This window comes from Dama dama, chromosome 13 (genome assembly GCF_033118175.1).
Source record: "Dama dama isolate Ldn47 chromosome 13, ASM3311817v1, whole genome shotgun sequence".
NCBI lineage: Eukaryota > Metazoa > Chordata > Mammalia > Artiodactyla > Cervidae > Dama > Dama dama.
In genome coordinates, this window is record NC_083693.1 from 71,316,921 (window position 1) to 71,333,935 (window position 17,015).

Genomic DNA, 17,015 nt, shown 5'->3' on the forward strand with positions numbered 1-17,015 from the left:
TGGTTTGGGCCTGTCTGTCTCCCTCCATAGACAGGTCCCTGGGTTTAGACTGGAAACCCTTTTCCCTGCTGGTCTGTGACTGAGACCCTGGAGCAGCGGGTGTCAGCCCCACTGTCTGCCCCGAGGGGCCCCATCGCCAGAGATAATGAGCACTGCATACGCACCGCAGAGGCTTGCAAGGAGCCTTTATTTATCTAGCGCAAAGTATACACTATCACAGTCTTCTCTGTTACTTTTACTAAAATAGTTCAAATCAATGTTTTTACCACACTATCAAAAAAGTTCTATTTCTTTTTCTCTCCCCAAATCAAAGTGGTTCAATAGAAGGTAGAAACGGGCACAGGAGTCCAGGGCTACCGGCACTGCCCGGAGCCGGGGAGGGGTCGGCCCGGGGCTCCAGCGTCCCACGGAAGACAGAGCGTGGCTGCCAGCCCGGGGACGGGAGCCAGGCACGCACCCGTTCCCAGAGAGCAGCACAAATAGTTCCCCCACGTTATGAAAAATATACACCTCTACCGCTCTGCAGTCATGCATTTCCTTTGTTTCTTTAAAAAAAAAATCAGTAGTATGCATGGTTTCCTCTCAAGTTTTCAAGAAAGAAAAAAAAAAAAAAAATGAAAGGTCACTTTTCTCTTTCAAACACTGATGTGTGGGTAATAACTTTTGGATTAAAATGTGCTCAGTGGATTCTGATTCCAGGATGGGCCTGGCCACCTGGGATGAGGCTGGAAGGGTGACATCCATCACAGTGGGGATGAAAGCCACAGCATAGGGGTCCCATGGGGCTCTGGCAGCAAAGAGTGTCTGAAACAAGGACCTTCACGAAAGGACACCAGGTTCAGTGACACCCCTACCCACGAGCTTCAGAGCTAAGGCTCCGGACCGGAGGAAGGGTGCCACGGTGGCCCTGCACACACTCCCTGCGTGGTGGCAGAGCTGGGACCCCCCTGAGCTAGCCGGGATCCCGGGGTCCTCCTCCCAGCCGAGGGTTCCTGCTGCAGCCAAGGCCCCAGGCCCAGCGCGGGCCAGGCGGAAGCGCTGCAGGCTTTTCAACAGCTTAGGTGAACGAGATGGTATCCCAGGTACAGCTTTGTCCTGGAAAGCCGTTCCCAGGCAGCGCTGGCTCTGGACACGGGCAGGGGGCAGGAAGGAGACCTCAGCACCGGCCGGAAACGCCTGCCCCGCCCCATCCCCTGGACGCCACCTCCCTCCACCCGGGAAAGGTCCCTTTGAGGCCATTCCCCAGGTCAGTTTGCAGGAGACCCGCAGGTACCAGGACGCCTGACTTATTGCTTATTTTCAGTGGTGGCCGAGCCAACCTGACCCAAACGTGACACACGGGTTCTCGGGAGTGGCTCCCACCCCGGAGACCCAGGAGGGGGGCCCTCTGCCCTCCAGCTCGCTGCCCACCTAGGTAGGAATCACCCAGCTCCAAGTGCACACCCCCGGAGACGGGGAGCTCACCACCTGGCCTGAGGACCAGCTCTTCCAGGGCGCCCGTAGCTTCCTGCAACGCTCAGGGCATCAGGACCATGCCTGATGCTGTCAGCAGCACCCACTCGGCACCCTGCGGACGCGGGCCTCTCCCCGGGGACTGTGCGCCCAAGGGTGCCGACGGCAGACAGGCAGTGGGGACAGCTCTGAGTCCCCGTGGGGGCAGACCCAGGGCAGCCTCGCCCATCCCTTTACCTGGTCCCCGCCGCTCACGTGAGCCTGGACGAGGCCGAGACAGCCTCTCGGACCGCTCGAGCTCTCGGTACCGCCGAGGTGCAGGGGTCAGCGGTGCTGGAGGAACTGGAAACCGAGGCCTCTGGGCCTTACTTCCCTCACATAAATTTTAACATTTACATGTCTCGCTTTACAGTTTTATACATGGTCATTTTTACACCGAAGGTCTCATTTGATCCCCAGAGCCCTGCAAGGAGGGCCTTAGGCTGCGCCCTCGACAGGAGAGGACACTGAAGCTCAGAGAGGGAGGCGGCCACCCATCGAGGCGGGGGCCAAGGCAGCGGGGCTCCCCTGCAGCCCCCCGCCCCCGCCAGCCGCCCCTCCAGCAGGAGGGTCCCCACTGGCCCCTGCGCTGTGCGTGAGCTGCTGGCCCTCATCCTCTGAGTCCTTTTTTCCCCACCAGGGGCCCAGAGATGCTGAGTGACTTGCTGAAGGTCACACAGGAAAATGAAAGCCAGAGCCCGGGGGGGGACTCCTCCCAAGGAGGGCAGAACCCCTTCACCTGCGGCCACACAGCTCTGGGCACAGTCACCCAGGAAGGGGGCTGGGCTCGGGGGGACCATTCCTGAGCAGAGGCCCAGCCACGCCGTGGCCCGCTGCCACCCATGCAGAGGGAGGCCCGGCCCAGAGGCTCCACGCGGCCCGTCGTGTGGAGCACAGACCAGGAAGTGCCTTGGGCCCCTGGGCACGAGGGACCCAGAAAGATGGGGCACCAGCTGGCACAGGCGAGGGGACACGGCAGAGGGTGTGTGGCCAAGGGTGGGGGTGTGGAATCTAAAAACAAGCAGCGGCTGGCAGCAGGGAGGCACCGGGCCTGAGGGCCAGAGGAGGGGCCACAGTGGAGCCCCCGTCATCCAAGAGTTGGGGCACCCTGCTCGGGGAACTGGCGTTCAGAAGTGGAGCCCCGCGGGGCGGTCCGGCAGCCAGCGACCACTGTCCTGGGCAGGCGGCAGCCCGGGGGGCCCCTTCGCCAGGGCTGGGCATCTCCGAGCACCCCTCAGCCTCTCGCCCACCGCCACCGGGCCCTGGGTCAGGAAGGAAGCTGTCCAGGCCGCTCTGCTGGGGAGCTGACTCCCTGGTGTGCTGGTGTCTGAGAGGCAGGAGGGGGCCGTGCCCCCTGCAGCCAGGAGGCAACAGGCAGCGTCCTATGTACAGTCCACCAGGGAGAAAGGAGCCGGCGGCTCGGCACAAGGGCCAAGTCCACGTCCGCAGGGGAGCGTCCCTACAAAGGCCCTTTGAACTGGTTCCCAGAGAGGTGCTGCCGGATGGAGGGCTTGGAGCTGGCGGCATCTCCCAGTTTCCTCCAGACCACCTGTGGGGGGGGGGGGGGCGCTGTGAGGGGAAGGCCCACCCCGAGCCGCCCCTGGGGGCCTGTGGGCACAGACTGCCCACTCGCTCAAGATCGCCTGCGTCCCCCCAGAGCCCTGGGGCCAGGAGGGGGCACGGAGGAGACCCTCAGACCCGGTCTGTGCACGCCCACCCTCACCACCACACTCCCCACCCCGGCACAGATCACATCGGTGCGGACCTGGCCTCACGGTAGTCCAGTGGGGTTTACAGACCCGGGGGGGTGGGGGGGTGGGCAGAGGAGGGGGGCTCAGGACACACTACCCCAAGGGGGCCTGGGCGCAGCCCCTGTGATCCCCCTTCCCTGCTGGCTCCCTCGAGGTCCACAGGGACAGCACGCATGGACCAGGCGGAGAGGAGGAGAACGCTCTGCCTCCCCGAAGCCCCAGGGGGGCGCAGCTTCTCAAAGCCACGGCAGCCCCGGGCAGAGAGGGCCCCATGGGCACCCACAGTGTGAGCACCACCTGTGCGCTGGCAGCCGGACTGACACCAGGGGACAGGGGTCAGGGGTCAAGGGTCAGGACACGCGGGGCAAACCAGACCAGGATCAGGGACTGGGTTCTCAGGGAGGGGAAGCGGGTCAGAACAAAGGTGGGGCAGGGAAGGAGGGAGGGGAGGAAGGGGAAGGGAAGGAGGGAGGGGAGGAGGGAGGGGAGGGGAGGAGGGGGAAGGGAAGGAGGGAGGGGAGGAGGGGGAAGGGAAGGAGGGAGGGGAGGAGGGGGAAGGGAAGGAGGGAGGGGAGGAGGGGGAAGGGAAGGAGGGAGGGGAGGAGGAGGAGGGGAACAGAGACTGCTGGGAGATCCTGGAGCCCCCGAGCCCACCCCCAGGCCCTCGCAGCTCACGTTGCACATCTCACGGACGATGGCCTTCTCCTTCTCACTCAGGTCCTCCTCACAGCTGTCCTGCAGCGGCCGGTCGAGGTTTTCATGCACCTCCAGGACCTGAAGGGGGCGAGCCCCGGGTCACCAGGCAGGCCCTGAGCAATGCCCACCGCCCCCCTCCCTGACCTCCACCAGGCCTCAGCGCCCCCAGCTGCCGCCCAGCACCCCCAAACCCCTCCCCCACACTGTCCCAGGCAGTCATGCCCCCCCACCCCCCCACCCCACCCCCTTCCTGCCCTGCTGCTCAGCGGCCCTGAGGCCCAGAGAGGGCAAATGTGGGGTCCAGGGTCACAGAGTCCGGAAGAGCAGCAGGGACCAGGGTGGGGGTCCCCCAAAGCAGCGGGAGCCAGCAGGGCCTAGCCCTCACCTTCATTGCGTGCACCACGGCCTCGGGCTTCTGCCCTGTGGAGCTGTAGCCGCCGGATGGGGGCGAGGGCAGCTCGGGAGCCGGGCAGGCTGGGCCCTGTGGGAATAGACTGTGTCTGAGCTCGGAGCTTGCCCTGGCTGGCTCCTGGGCCATGGGGCCATGGGGCCACCAGCGGCTGGCAGAGGGCCTTGCATCTGGGCTAGGGCCCAAGTGGGAGGAAACGGGGGCTGAGGTGATGGGGGGAGAGGAGGCTGGGAAAGAAGACTGGGCCGGGGCAGAGAAGAAGCATCAAGAAACCTTCCCCCTGCCCAAGAAACCTCCCAAATCCCATCAGTCAGTCAGTTCAGTCGCTCAGTCGTGTCCGACTCTTTGCGACCCCATGGACTGCAGCATGCCAGGCCTCCCTGTCCATCACCAACTCCCAGAGTTTACTCAAACTCATGTCCATGGAGTTGGTGATGCCATCCAACCATCTCATCCTTTGCGTCCCCTTCCCATAGGCCCCTGTAAACAGCCCACGGGGCAGGTCTATTGTTCTGTTTGGCAGGTCACCTAGGAAGGTGCGGAAGGGCTTGGGCTCCAGCCCCAGGCAGCCTGACTCCTAAGGCCCCTCTCCCTCCCCCATTTCCATCCTCTAGGGCCATCATGGGGCTTCCAGCCCTGACACTCCCAGCCCTGTCCGAGAATGGCCACCACATTCTGCAAACACTCTAACTGGCAACTAGGAGCCAGGTTCCCACAACAGCCGGGGAAGCCAGGAGATGAGGCTGGGAGAGGAAAGGATCCAGCCTCCGGTCCCCTGCCTGCCCGTGTCAGAGGCCAAGCATCCGTCCAGCTTCTCCCGGGCAAGGGGTGCTGGCCTTGTGGCCGTGGGGCTGGAGGCAGGCCTTCAGGCTGGAGTTGGGACCCTAGGCCCCAGAGCAAGGTCAGGAAGGACTCAAGGCCACACAGAGGGAGCTCACACTCAGAGACAGCTGGAGCCCTGGGGCCAACAGGAGCCAGGAGGTCAGGAGACGCTGGGCCGGGCCCTGCGATAAAGCAGCAGGTGCTGGAAGCCAGAGAGAAAACACCGAGAATGCCCCAGGGAGTGCGTGAGGGGAGAGAAGACCCTAGAGTCCTTGGGCGTCCCTCGCGTCTCTGAGTCGTGGTTTTCTTCTCCATCAACCGCCCGATGACGCCTCTGGAGACCAGGCCAACTCAATGAGCTCAGAAGATGAGGCCATGGCCCCGGGATCCTCCCAGCCTGGCCGCGCTGTGCAGGGACCCTCAGGGTCTGGAACCTTCCACCACCAGCGGCCAACCTCGGCACTTGCCCTACCGGCCAGCATGGCCTGGACCTGCTCCCAGGGGAGCCTGCCAGGCTTGTCCTGCTCCTGGTTCCATGCAGAGGCCAAGACCCCACAGCCCTGGGGTCTGGGAAAGCTGGGCATGAGCATGGTTCTCAAGGGAGGCCCGACCCACTCTGGATCTCGGTCTCTGTCTCAGCCAGGGCCCCTGTGTGTCCCAAGGCGTGTACAGAGCCCTGGGACCCTGTTCCCTAACTCTGGCCCGGGCTGCCTGGTCTCTGGTGTCATACGGGGGAACCAAACAGGGTCCTGGGGGGTAGTGGGGGCAGGGACTGGAGGGGGTGTGGGCCACACCCAGGTGGGCACCTGGACAGAAGGCTGCCTTCCTCGCACCGGCCAGCAGGGGGCGACGGTCACACACGTACCGCCCCGGAAGGCGCCTGGCCCTTGGCTCTGGGCTCAGGTCTCGTCTGCACCTGGGGCTCCCTGCTCCGCAAGGGGACATGTTCCTAGAACAAAGGCCAGGAGTGGCTGGGGGAGGCTGTGCAATCCAGCCCTTTCCTGGGCCTCCTCGCTGGGCCGATAGCAGGTGCTAATGGGGCTTCCCTGGTGGCTCAGATGGTAAAACATCTGCCTGCAATGTGAGAGACCCAGCTTCAATCCCTGGGTCGGGAAGATCCCCTGGAGAAGGAAATGGCAACTCACTCCAGTACTCTTGCCTGGAAAATTCCATGAACAGAGGAGCCTGGTAAGCTATAGTCCATGGGGTCGCAAAGAGTCGGACACGAGAGAGCGACTTCACTCACTCAATGAGTGCGCAGAGGAGCCTGTGAGTGAAGCCACCGCCAGACACTGGTCAGGACTGTAAACTTGAGAGCATTTCCCAAACCAGCTCACCCTGGCAGACTCCCTCAGTCACAGCCTGGAAGGCCCAAGGATGCCTCCCCAGCTCCCCAAGTGCCCACTCAGAGCAGGGCAGCCTACCAAGGGCTGACTGCAACCCTCTGTGTGGAAGCTGTCTTTTCTATGCACCCATTTTACAGATGAGGAGGGGAAGGCTGCAAGACTTGCCTGAGGCCAAACAGCTAGTACACCACGGGGCCCGAGCCTCCAGCCCGGGGCTGTGGGACGCCAGGACCAGCGTCCAAAGTGGGGAGACGAGTGTACACCCCAGAGAACTGAACACAGACGTCCACACAAGTGCCCCGTCTGGGGGTGTTCAGAGATGCACAATCACAGGAGGCAAAAGTGGAACAGAGGCATGCACAGCGACTGACGAACGGATGAACAAAACGAGGGTCCTCACATGGTGGGGTGCTGCTTGATAAGGAAAAGGCATGAAGCTCTGACACCTGCTACAGTGTGGCTGCACCCTAGAAACGGTGCTCGGAAGCCAGGGACAAAGAGTGACACGTGTTATGCTTCCATTTATATGAAATATCCAGAAAAGGCAAACGGAGAGGCAGAAAGCAGATTAGTGATTGTCAGGGGCTGGCGGGGGTGGGGGGTGGGGTGGGGGTGTGGGGAGGGATTGCTAATGAGCACGGGCTTGCTTTGTGGGATAAGGGAGACATTTTGCTGCGATGATTGCATGGATCTGTGAAGATACTAAAATCCACTGAAATGAACACTTAAAATAGCCTCACAGAAGGCGTGCCCACACCCAGGTACGGAGAGACAACGCCTCTGGCAGCATCAGAGGGCAGAGGGTCCTCCCCATAAAAGCCTCCTCTCCCGGTGCATCCGTAGGCTGGACATGGGGCTCAGCGCCCAGCCGCTCCAGAGAGGCTCCATGCCCCCTAAACAGCCCGAGAGGCCTGGACCACGACCCTCCACCCAAGCTAGGGCCCCTCTGCGGCGGCCTCCCACGAGATACCCCAACCCTCCCCCTCCGCCCCAGGAACCTGCCCCCCAGCCTCAGTGGAGCTTCGGTCGGGCTGGCCCCCGGCCCCCAGGCCCAATTTGGCCTGGGTGCTGGCATGGACTAGCCACGTGACCCTGGCAGTCCACCCCACCTCACCTCGGTGGGCCTCAGCTTCCTTCCCTCTGAAGTGGGGTAACAACCCCTGGCTACACAGGGCGGCCCAAGGGAGGCCCATGGAACCCCTCTTAACGCCTCCTCCAGGAAGCCTTCCAGAAGCCTCCGTCCCCTTGACAGCCCAAGCAGCACTGTCAAGGCCTCAGGGGCTCAGCCCTGAGGAGCAGAGGAGCGAGCTTCCTCTGCTCACATCTCACAGGCCTGGCACATCACGGGAGCCAGCAGGGTTTGCACCGCACTTTCCAGCTTGCAGCCTGCCGAGGCTTCAGCGCACAGTACCATCAGCGGTGAGGATTCCCACAGCCCAGGGAGAGGATATGCAGGGCTGGGGAGCTGCCCCCTGTGGGGGCGATGCTGGGCTTTTCAGAGCCCTTCATCAGGAAGCAATTGGAGCCTCATTGAGCCACGGGGCTCCTGGGTAAATATTTGGATTATCTGTCGTCAGCGGGCTTTGCCACCTCCGCATCGTCAGCAGCTACATTCCTGGAGAAGGTGCGAGGCCTCGGAGAGAAACTGCAGAGGGTTCTGCCGGCAGCCAGCAGCGGTGCCAGCCCGCTCCCGCCAGCTCGGAGTCCCAGGAGGCGCCCCGGGCTCGCCCTCACTGGCCGGTGTGGAGGCGGGCAGCAAGGCCGGGACCCTGGGCGAGAGGTGGGCCCACTGTGACCTCAGGCCGGCTCGGTTTCCTATCTGTTCCAGGGGGACAGTGAGGTCCCCACCCTGTGATGGGGTTTCTGGGCGTGGGGAGAACCCGGCACGGCCCTCCAAGTAACAGATGCTCAATAAACATCCCACGGCTCACTCAGACGCGTGCTTCTGGGGGAGGTGGTTTTGCACATTCACCGATTTGTGCAGTCACTCAACAGAACACTTTCATCACCTCCTCCCCGCTCCCCCCAGCCCCTGGCAACCACTCACGCACTCTCTGCCTCTATAGATCGCTGCCTTCTGCACACGCAGTCACCGGGGACGACGGCGCGCTCACCCACAGGGAGCGGTCCTGAGCTGACCACGCTCGTCCCGGGGAGCGGGCCCCCTGCTGCCCTCCCAGGGCAGGTCAGGGCCCAGGCGAGAACCCAGGACAACCGTGTGGGCCACTGGCAAGAACTGAGGCACATGAGCATACACCTGAGCTCAAGCCAGGGTAGCGACCCCCGCACAGACTCGGGCCAGCCCCAGCCCAGCCAGGCAGCCTCCCCCGGCTGCGTCCGAGGAGGGACACAGGCCCACGAGAGACACAGACGGTGGCCGGGCCTCGTGGCCGCTACACCAGCCTGCGATGCCAGGGACGGCATCTCAAGCCGGGCCTCCACCTCCCGCCAGCACACTGGGCCCTTACAAGGCTCCAAGAGTCACAGGTGGAGGGCAAGGGTCAGGAGCCCAAGCCCTGCCCCAGAAGACCCACACCCAGCTCAGCTGTGACCGCCAACGTGGCCCTGGGCAGGTCACGAGCTCGGTCTGAGCCTCATCCCTCCAATTCCCTGGGGGGTGCAGGGTCCTCCTAGGCATGGTGGGGCCCTTGGGGGAGGGGCACTTACGTTCTGCAGGGAGTCCTGGTAGGAGGGCGGCAGGCTGGAGAGCTGTGACTCCGAGTGGTACGGGGAGAAGCCTTTCCGCAGCGTCCTGAACTCCCCGGGGCCTGCCTGCTGCGAGAGAGAGAGAGAGAGAGAGAGAGAGAGAGAGAGAGAGAGAGAGAGAAAGCGGGTGGGATTGGATGTGGGGTGGGGGCTGGGCCAGGGAGGCCAAGAACCGCTGGCCTCTTTGCTGGACCAGACGCCCCCACCCAGTCCTTGGCTCAGCAGGGCATCCTCCTCGGGGCACCTGCCGGGCGACCCCGCCTGTGCCCTCTCCCTTCCCCGCCCCCTCTTCATCCATCCCCACCGCCACAGCCATCGGAAGCCCTGGACATCCCTCCCTCTCCCCACTCGAGGGTCAGAGCCACGAGGCCAGGGGCTTTGATTAGCTCCCCGCTGCATGCTTTATAAGCATCTGTTGGTGGCCGAATAAACAGGTGAGTGAGTCAGTGGCTCCCCCCACCCCTCTCCACTCTTGCCCCTCTGCGCCAGCATCCTGCCTTTGGGGTCCCCGCCAGGCCTGGGGAACAGCCTCTCCAGCCCTGGGGCTCAGGTCCTGGAGGGGGGAAGCCCACCCACCACCATGAGGCTGGGGGCTGCCCATGGGGTGAGCCTGCACGGCGCTCTGACACGTGCCCACGAGCCTCCACCATCAGACAGGGAACTCCCAAACATGAGCCCGGGGCCTCGCCCTCTGTCCACAGGAACCAGTGCCGCTGGGCTCATGACTAAAGCCCAAGGCATGCTTAGAAGGAGTGGGCAAGGGAGAAGAGAATGAATGAATGAATGAATGAACAAGCACAGATTTGGCCTTAAGTGGTTCGCTTGAGCAAAGCAACACACAGCACCCCCTACAGAAGCTGGGGCTGGACCCAGACAGGGGGAGGACCCAGGGGTCACACTCGATCCAGCACAGCCCCCAGTCCGGCCGAACAGAAGCCTTGGTCTGCGGACCCTCTGAGTCCCTTCGACCCTGGGATGGCGTTTCTGACCCCAGCACACTCTTCTACTTCAAAGGAACTTCGGGAACACTGCTGGGCAGATAAAATTCAGCGGAACGTCCCATAAATCAGCAGGCTGTTGAGTTGCCCAAACAAACCCTTCAAGAGGAGGAGGCCAGGGCTGGGGTGAGAAATACAGGCAGCAGCCTCACTGGGGCAGGCGGGGGGCGGGGATGGGGGGACCTCCTTCTCATCAGCACCCCTGCCCCCCGCCTCACCCAGAGGCGTCTGCACACACCCTGCCGCCCTCTCGCCAGCCACTGGATCCAGGTCCCCGTTTCCCATGGGACCTTCAGCCTCATCGACTCCCTAGGTTCTGCTCTCCTGCCCCCCGTCACGCCCAGGGCTGACCCCCCAGGCCTCACCGTCTCTAGTGCCTTGTGTCTGCAGGCCAGGAGTGGAGGCGGCCAGGGGAACAGGGGACAGGCGGCCGCTCCTGATTAACACCCCCAACCCCTATTCCCAGCTCCCGGCAGCCGGAGCAGACACCAGCCACCTAGCTAAGCACGGTTCCCATAGCCTGGGGGGCGGCCAGAGTGGGGAGAAGCGGGCAGGGTCTCACTGGGGGACCTCGGGCACAGCCCTCTGTCTGGAACTGGGACAGTCACGCCCCATCACTGCCTGTCTAGGTCAACCTGCGGCATCAGCGCCCCAGGCACAGAGACCCTCCCTGGCCCGGCCAGGGGTCTGAGTGGAGAAGCCTCTACCAACAGCCCCCAAAAGAGAGAGGCCCTGCGTCTGCCCCCACCATGGGGGTTTCTCACCCCCAGGGCACCCTTGCCTTCCTGTGGGGCTGGGGGGGTCTCACCCGCAGCTCCACTTAAAAGCAAACTTCCCAAACAGAATTATTTTTTGGCCAGATCTCCATGACAGCTGCAAAATCACCTCCAACTGAGAGTGTGTTCTAAACCCAACCCACGGAATGTCCACTCCTGGGGCCACCGGCGTCTCACCGGGCCCCGGAGCCATTCTACAGTCACTCCCCCGCCTGCCTGGTGAGAGAAAGCCAAGGGGCCAGGCGTAAGGCCCAGCTGGCCCGACACACACACACGTGTGGATGTGGATGTGGCCCCAGGGCTGGGCTCTGGGCCCCGGTGCTCCCACGGGCCCCAGGGACCAGGAGGCAGACGTCTCCCTGTCCCCGCCCACACGCGGTCCAGATGCTGCCCTGGGCTGTGGCTCCCCTCGTCCACAGCATCTCTGATCCTGGACCCAACGGGATCACAAGCAGCCCACGTGCTGCTTCTGAAAACACTGGTTTGTACGTCTCCTCCCTCCCCCAGATGATTCCCTGGGGAGGAGGTGTATTTGTGTGTGCAAGGGGGCGGGGAGATTTTAATTAGCAGCGGGCAATTCCCACCCCTGCCTTCGGTGATGGGTGTTGTGCATCAATATTTGCGAGCCCACAGCGCTCGAGAAGCAAGCCACAAAGCTGGCGGGGAGAATGCACCAGCTCTCACGAGGGGCAACGTGCCTAATGACGCATCGAAATGAAGAAACATAATTGCACTTAAATCCAAATTAAAAATCCTGCTATGTGCCCACCAGTGCCCTGGAAGATGAAATCCCTGAGGGTTTCACCGCTGATGGGGAGCAGTCTTCTAGGGTGACTGGGCAGACAAGGGACGGGGCTCATTGCCGCTCCCCAGGAGAGGACCGCCCTGCCCCCCCAGGCTCCCAAATGGGGTCCCTCAGGATGTGGAGGGGTGGGTCGGGGACACAGAACAGGAGCTGGAGAGTTGCCTGAATCCTTAAAAGAGAAGGCAACGATCCCAGTGCTGAAATGCCCTTCCACTCGGTCCCGCACCCGCCAAGGGCAGCGCGAGGGTTCTGGATGGGGTTTAGAGGCCAGGCCAGGTGGGGGTGGCCCAGGAGGCTGCAGAGGCCTCTGTCTGGGGCCCTCAGCTCAGAGCTGGCTGCGGCGCGCGGCGTGAATTCAGGCCGCCCAGCCTCTCCAGGCCTCTGTGGAGCTGCAAGGAGGTTCCAGCAGCGGGAACGGCCATCATCTCCTTCCCAGGGACTCCTCCTTGCAAAGCTGGGGGGGCGGCACCCCCGGGATCCTCCTGGGGAGGACCATCAGGGGAGGTGCTGAAGACAAACAGAACTCAGAGTAAAGGGGGCCAGGCGCCCACCCCTCCGCCCCTCCTGGCTCAAAGGCAGCTGCTCGCCCTGCCCTCCTCCCAAAGGGCTGGAGGCCCCTCGGGTGGGCCGCACGCTACCCCCAGATCTGGTCACTAAGCACCTACTGTGTGCGCACCTGAGCAGAGGGCAGCACCTGATAGGTGAGGCGACGCCTGCGGCTCTGGGGATGGAAGGTGAGAACTCACACAGGGGTGCCCGGGGTCCCCACCAGGCAGCCTGCCCACCGGTGACCACTCAGGTCCAGGGCCCCCAGGCTGATCTGCATGCAGTGATCAGGGGCAGGACCCCCTCAGGGGGAACCATCCCTCGGGCTGCCGGCCTTCGTGGGGCAGGGAGGTGTCGGCGTCTCCATCATAGGAACAAGGCCCTGATCGCAGATGACACCAGTCCTGCTTTCCAGAATGGTAACCCAGGGCGGTATGCCTGCCTCCCAGGGGCGGTAGGGCTCTACTGCTCGGTGGGGCTGGGAGCCTATCGCTGGGCGCCGGTGGGCTCTTCTGACCACCAGGCACCCCTGGAGACCTCGCCCGAGGACCCGGGCCAGCCAGGAGCCAGCACTCACGCCTGGGCCTTGGCCAGCCAGCCCCTCGCCCCACCAGGCGCTGCGGGTTCTCCTGCAAAGTGTGGATCACGACCTGTCCCCCTGCTCCCCCCCAGCCCCGACCTCGCATGCTGGGCAGATCGGGCAGATGGGATGAGAGGTGGGTGAGGGGGGCCTGGGCCGAGTGTCACAGCAGGCTGCTGCATCCTAACTCTTGGCTGTTGTTTTGTAAAGCTGCCAGCTCAGAGAGGAGGCGAAACCTAAGGTGAATCCAAATGCCAGACCCTGGGTGGTGGTCAGCTCCCCGGGGAAAGGACAGGAAGGCCATCACACAGCACTGCAAGCCGCCCCCACCCCACACGCCACTGCACTCGAGCCCCAGTAGGGGCTACCTGAAGCCAGCGTCGGGGACGGCCGTAGGGGCGGGGCAGCTGGAAGGGAAAAGAGCACGTGTCAGCCCGCAAACGCCTCCCACCACCCTCACCTCTGCCCTCCCCACCCCCCCCCCCCCGCCCCAGACTCCCACTGCCCCAAAGCCGCCAGGGCCTCGGCTGGGCTGGAGTGGGAGGGTGTCCCAGGGCCCAGGTGGGGTCCCCAAGGTGCCTCATCAGAGTCCCACGTTTTCAGAAACTCTGGATTCCACGAGGTCGTGACGTAGCACATGGCCAGCCCCTGACTCCCCGAGGCTGACACCAGAACCCAGAACACAGCTGCCCTCCTGACAGGCACCCTGAGACCCCAGCCAGCCCCGGGGAGGCCGGGGATCTGCCTCTGCTGTGTCCTCAGGGTGAAGGTCCCTCACAGGAACATACAGGTCCTGCCAGTCAGATTTACTTCCGTTTCTCCCCCTGGTATTTTATAAGAACTCATCTGCAGGCCATTGAACAAAGGGCTGCAGGGTGACCCAGGCCCAGAGGGTTTTTCTGATCGGTGCTCAGATGAAGCATGTGGCGTCCTCGTGTGGTTAACGAATGGAGAGTATTTCTCATCCGCGGCTGGCACTGCCCCCTACTCCCCACGCAGCTTTGGCGCTCAACCTGGGATATGAGGACTGCCCAGGACCGTCCGGCCTGTGACCAATGGATACCACACAGACCGGGCCTCAGCCACAATGACCACTGTCTGCTCCTGTGTCCCCTGGCACGATGAGGTGACTGAGGGGCAGGCCATGGGACCTCCATGGGGGGAAGACGAGGGCTTTGGAGGGCACGTGCATGGGTGCATGTTTAGTCGCTCAGCTGTGTCTGACTCTTTGCGACCCTATGGACTGCAGCCCGCCAGGCTCCTCTGTCCATGGGATTCTCCAGGCAAGAATACTGGAGTAGGTTGCCATTTTCTCCTCCAGGGGATCTTCTCCACCTAGGGATGTCTCCTGCACTGCAGATGGATTCTTTACCACTGAGCCCCCTGGAAGCCCTTGGAGGGCACTGCTGCTGCAGCTAAGTCACTGCAGTCGTGTCTGACTCTGTGCGACCCCATAGACGGCAGTCCACCAGGCTCCCCTATCCCTGGGATTCTCCAGGCAAGAACACTGGAGTGGGCTGCCATTTCTTGGAAGGCACAGACGTTGCTAAATCCCAATCCCATCACAGCTGTCGGATCTGAGCAGCTTCCCAGCCTCCTGGTCTCTTGCATGTCAAATGGGGTCCAGAAGACACTCAGCTGCTGGGTGACCCCCAGGCGAGGTCACAGTCGCTGACCCACGACCCCTACCACCAGCCAGGCCTGGCCCTTTAGGCCCTTCCATGATTCGCCCTTTAGTCCTGGGCAGACACCCTTAGTGTCCTCATCTCATACATGGGGAAACGGAAGCACAGAGGTTAAACCACTGGCCCAGTGCCACCCCGCCAGTAAGTGGCACTTTAGGGATTTGAACCAGGCCCTCTGGCTCTAAACCCTGGGGTTGCCCTCTAGCCAGGCTGACCTGGCCGGCAACTGGCTCGCAATGGACACTGGTTGAGACTCAGGTACAGAGGTGAATTCCTAGTCTCTCTTCCTGCCCACGTTGCTAGATGGACCATCCATCAGATGGTGGAAAGAGGGGGTGTTCTCCCTGGCTGAGAAAGAAGGTGGACTGGGTCAAAGATTCTGCTAAGGATACCCATTTAAGCCCTCCGGAGACCATGTCACCCCTGACAGAGGGGACAGGGAAGTGATGGCCAACCATAGACACCAAACAAGGGGAGAGGGGGTGGTCCAGAGCCTGTCAACAGAGCGGCACAGAGGATGCTGGCGAGCAGGCACGCCGTGAGGCCAGCACCTGCAGAGGGCTTGGGCGAAGGAACCACCACCAAGAACAAGCCCCGTCCCCAGGGAGGCCGGAAACAGGAAGGAGGCGTCAGCCATGGACTGAGACAGCAGAGGCCCCTTTCTCAGTCCCAAGGCCTGGATGGTTCAAAACTCAAAGTACAAAAAGGAGCAAGCAGTTCATCAGGGATCAAGCCCGGCTGAGTGGGCGCGGTCTGCCAGACCCTGGAAAATCCCAGGCTCCCAAGACCAGGAAAAGGAGGGAAGGGCAGATACTTGCCCAGGGCGCCCCAGGTTCCGACCAGCGCTGCAGTGGGCACCCCGCCATCCCTGGGTTACAGGAGAAGAAACCGAGGCACTGGGACATAAGACACCCCACTTAAAGTCACACACACAGAGGGTGACAGCTGGAGCAGGCATCGTCTGAACGCAGTCCTCCGGGGCCCAAACCCACTTTCTCATACCATCAGGCCGACAGCCCCACAGCGGCAGGTTGAACTGTCTCAATCAAATTTATACATGGCCCTGTTGACCCCCACGCCCCCAGAATTATGAGACAATACATTTAATACATTTCAGTTGCTTAAGCCCCTTCTCCACCCTCCCACCTCTACCAAGTGTATGGCTCTTTTCCCGGGCAGCCCCAGCAAACCAACTCAATCACCCATCCCGGGAATCCTCCTCCACCCAGGCCTCAGTTTCTCCATCCTGGCTCGGTGTAAATTCTGGGGTCGCTTCCAACCTGAGTGTTCAGCGATTCCGTGCGGCGTGGCAGGACAGGATGAGCGGGCCCTAGGGCCAGGAGGCGCGGGCAGCTGGAGCCAGTCCCAAGTCTCCAGCCTGGACCACTGCCTCTGCGCCCCCAGAGGGCCACCCACTCCTGCCCAACCAGCTTCTTGCTCTTTTGTGAAGCTGGCTTCTGGGCGCCTTGGCTGATCAGCCCTGCAGGGAAGTGAACGGAGGGAACCACGGAGCAGCGTCAATGACAGCCGCCCCCAGCCCAGCCCTGCCAGGCACAGAATCCACAGGGAAAATCATACCATGGACCAGGCTCCAGATGAATCATCGCAGGGGGAGCAGCTGCACTGATGAAATTTTAAAGCCGACACGAGAAAGAAAATAGGAACTGCAATACACTAATTTAGCCTGTGGACACTCTGGAGCATTTTTAATTAAAGCTATTCTGGAGCTAAATAGAGGCAGTGGGGGGATGGGGGAGGGGGTGGGAAATGGGAAAGGGAACCCGTGGAGGCCCTCTGCCCTTCCCCTCAAACCCCAAAGCCACATCATCTGAAGATAGTTAAAAGAATAATGTTGCTCTCTGCTGCTTTTTGCCAAAAGGCAGATTTTTCTGCTTTGCACAGGGCTGGAGGTTCCTGGGCAATTTTTATTTCACTGACAAGACTTGGGTGCCAGAATCATAAAATCTCACAAGCCAGAGCCCATGAGGCTGTGGCCAGATGTCCACCCATGGCAGCAGTCTCCTTCCTAAACCTGGTCATCCATCCTCCCACCCATCCACCCTTGATTACCTCCAAAGATGATACACTCACTACGTTATGAAGCAGCTCTCCGTGGGTTAAGCGGATCTTCCTTACTCTGGGCAAGAACCAGTCTCCCCTCTGACCCAGAAGACTGGGTGGGGTACAGGCAGGGGTCCCCAGATGCATCCACCAAGTCCAGCCAGGAACTGAGGATGTGACCACTGAGATCCTGCAGCCCAGTCCGTGAGAGGCTGACACTCCAGCACAGGTAGGGGCTGAACTCCCCAAGGGAGGATCCCAACACCCCATCCGAAAGAGCAGCCCGCGGTGCAAAGAGAGCTCAGAGCAAGTGCTCACTGGCCAGTCTCTGAGTTCCCAGCAC

The 17,015-nt window shown here is 62.2% G+C and overlaps 1 protein-coding gene across 1 annotated transcript in view; it reads right to left on the reverse strand.

Annotated features, from left to right (window-relative positions):
* Positions 1-165: 165 nt before the first annotated feature.
* CCDC85C (coiled-coil domain containing 85C) overlaps positions 166-17,015 on the reverse strand; it is a 78,238-nt gene continuing 61,388 nt past the window's right edge. Inside the window, exons 3-6 of the mRNA XM_061159401.1 lie at positions 9,183-9,290; positions 4,324-4,419; positions 3,918-4,016; positions 166-3,040 (exon numbers count right to left, since the gene is read on the reverse strand). Coding sequence (XP_061015384.1) covers positions 2,951-3,040; positions 3,918-4,016; positions 4,324-4,419; positions 9,183-9,290 — 393 coding nt within the window. The 3' untranslated portion in view covers positions 166-2,950. The remainder of the gene's footprint in view (positions 3,041-3,917; positions 4,017-4,323; positions 4,420-9,182; positions 9,291-17,015) is intronic.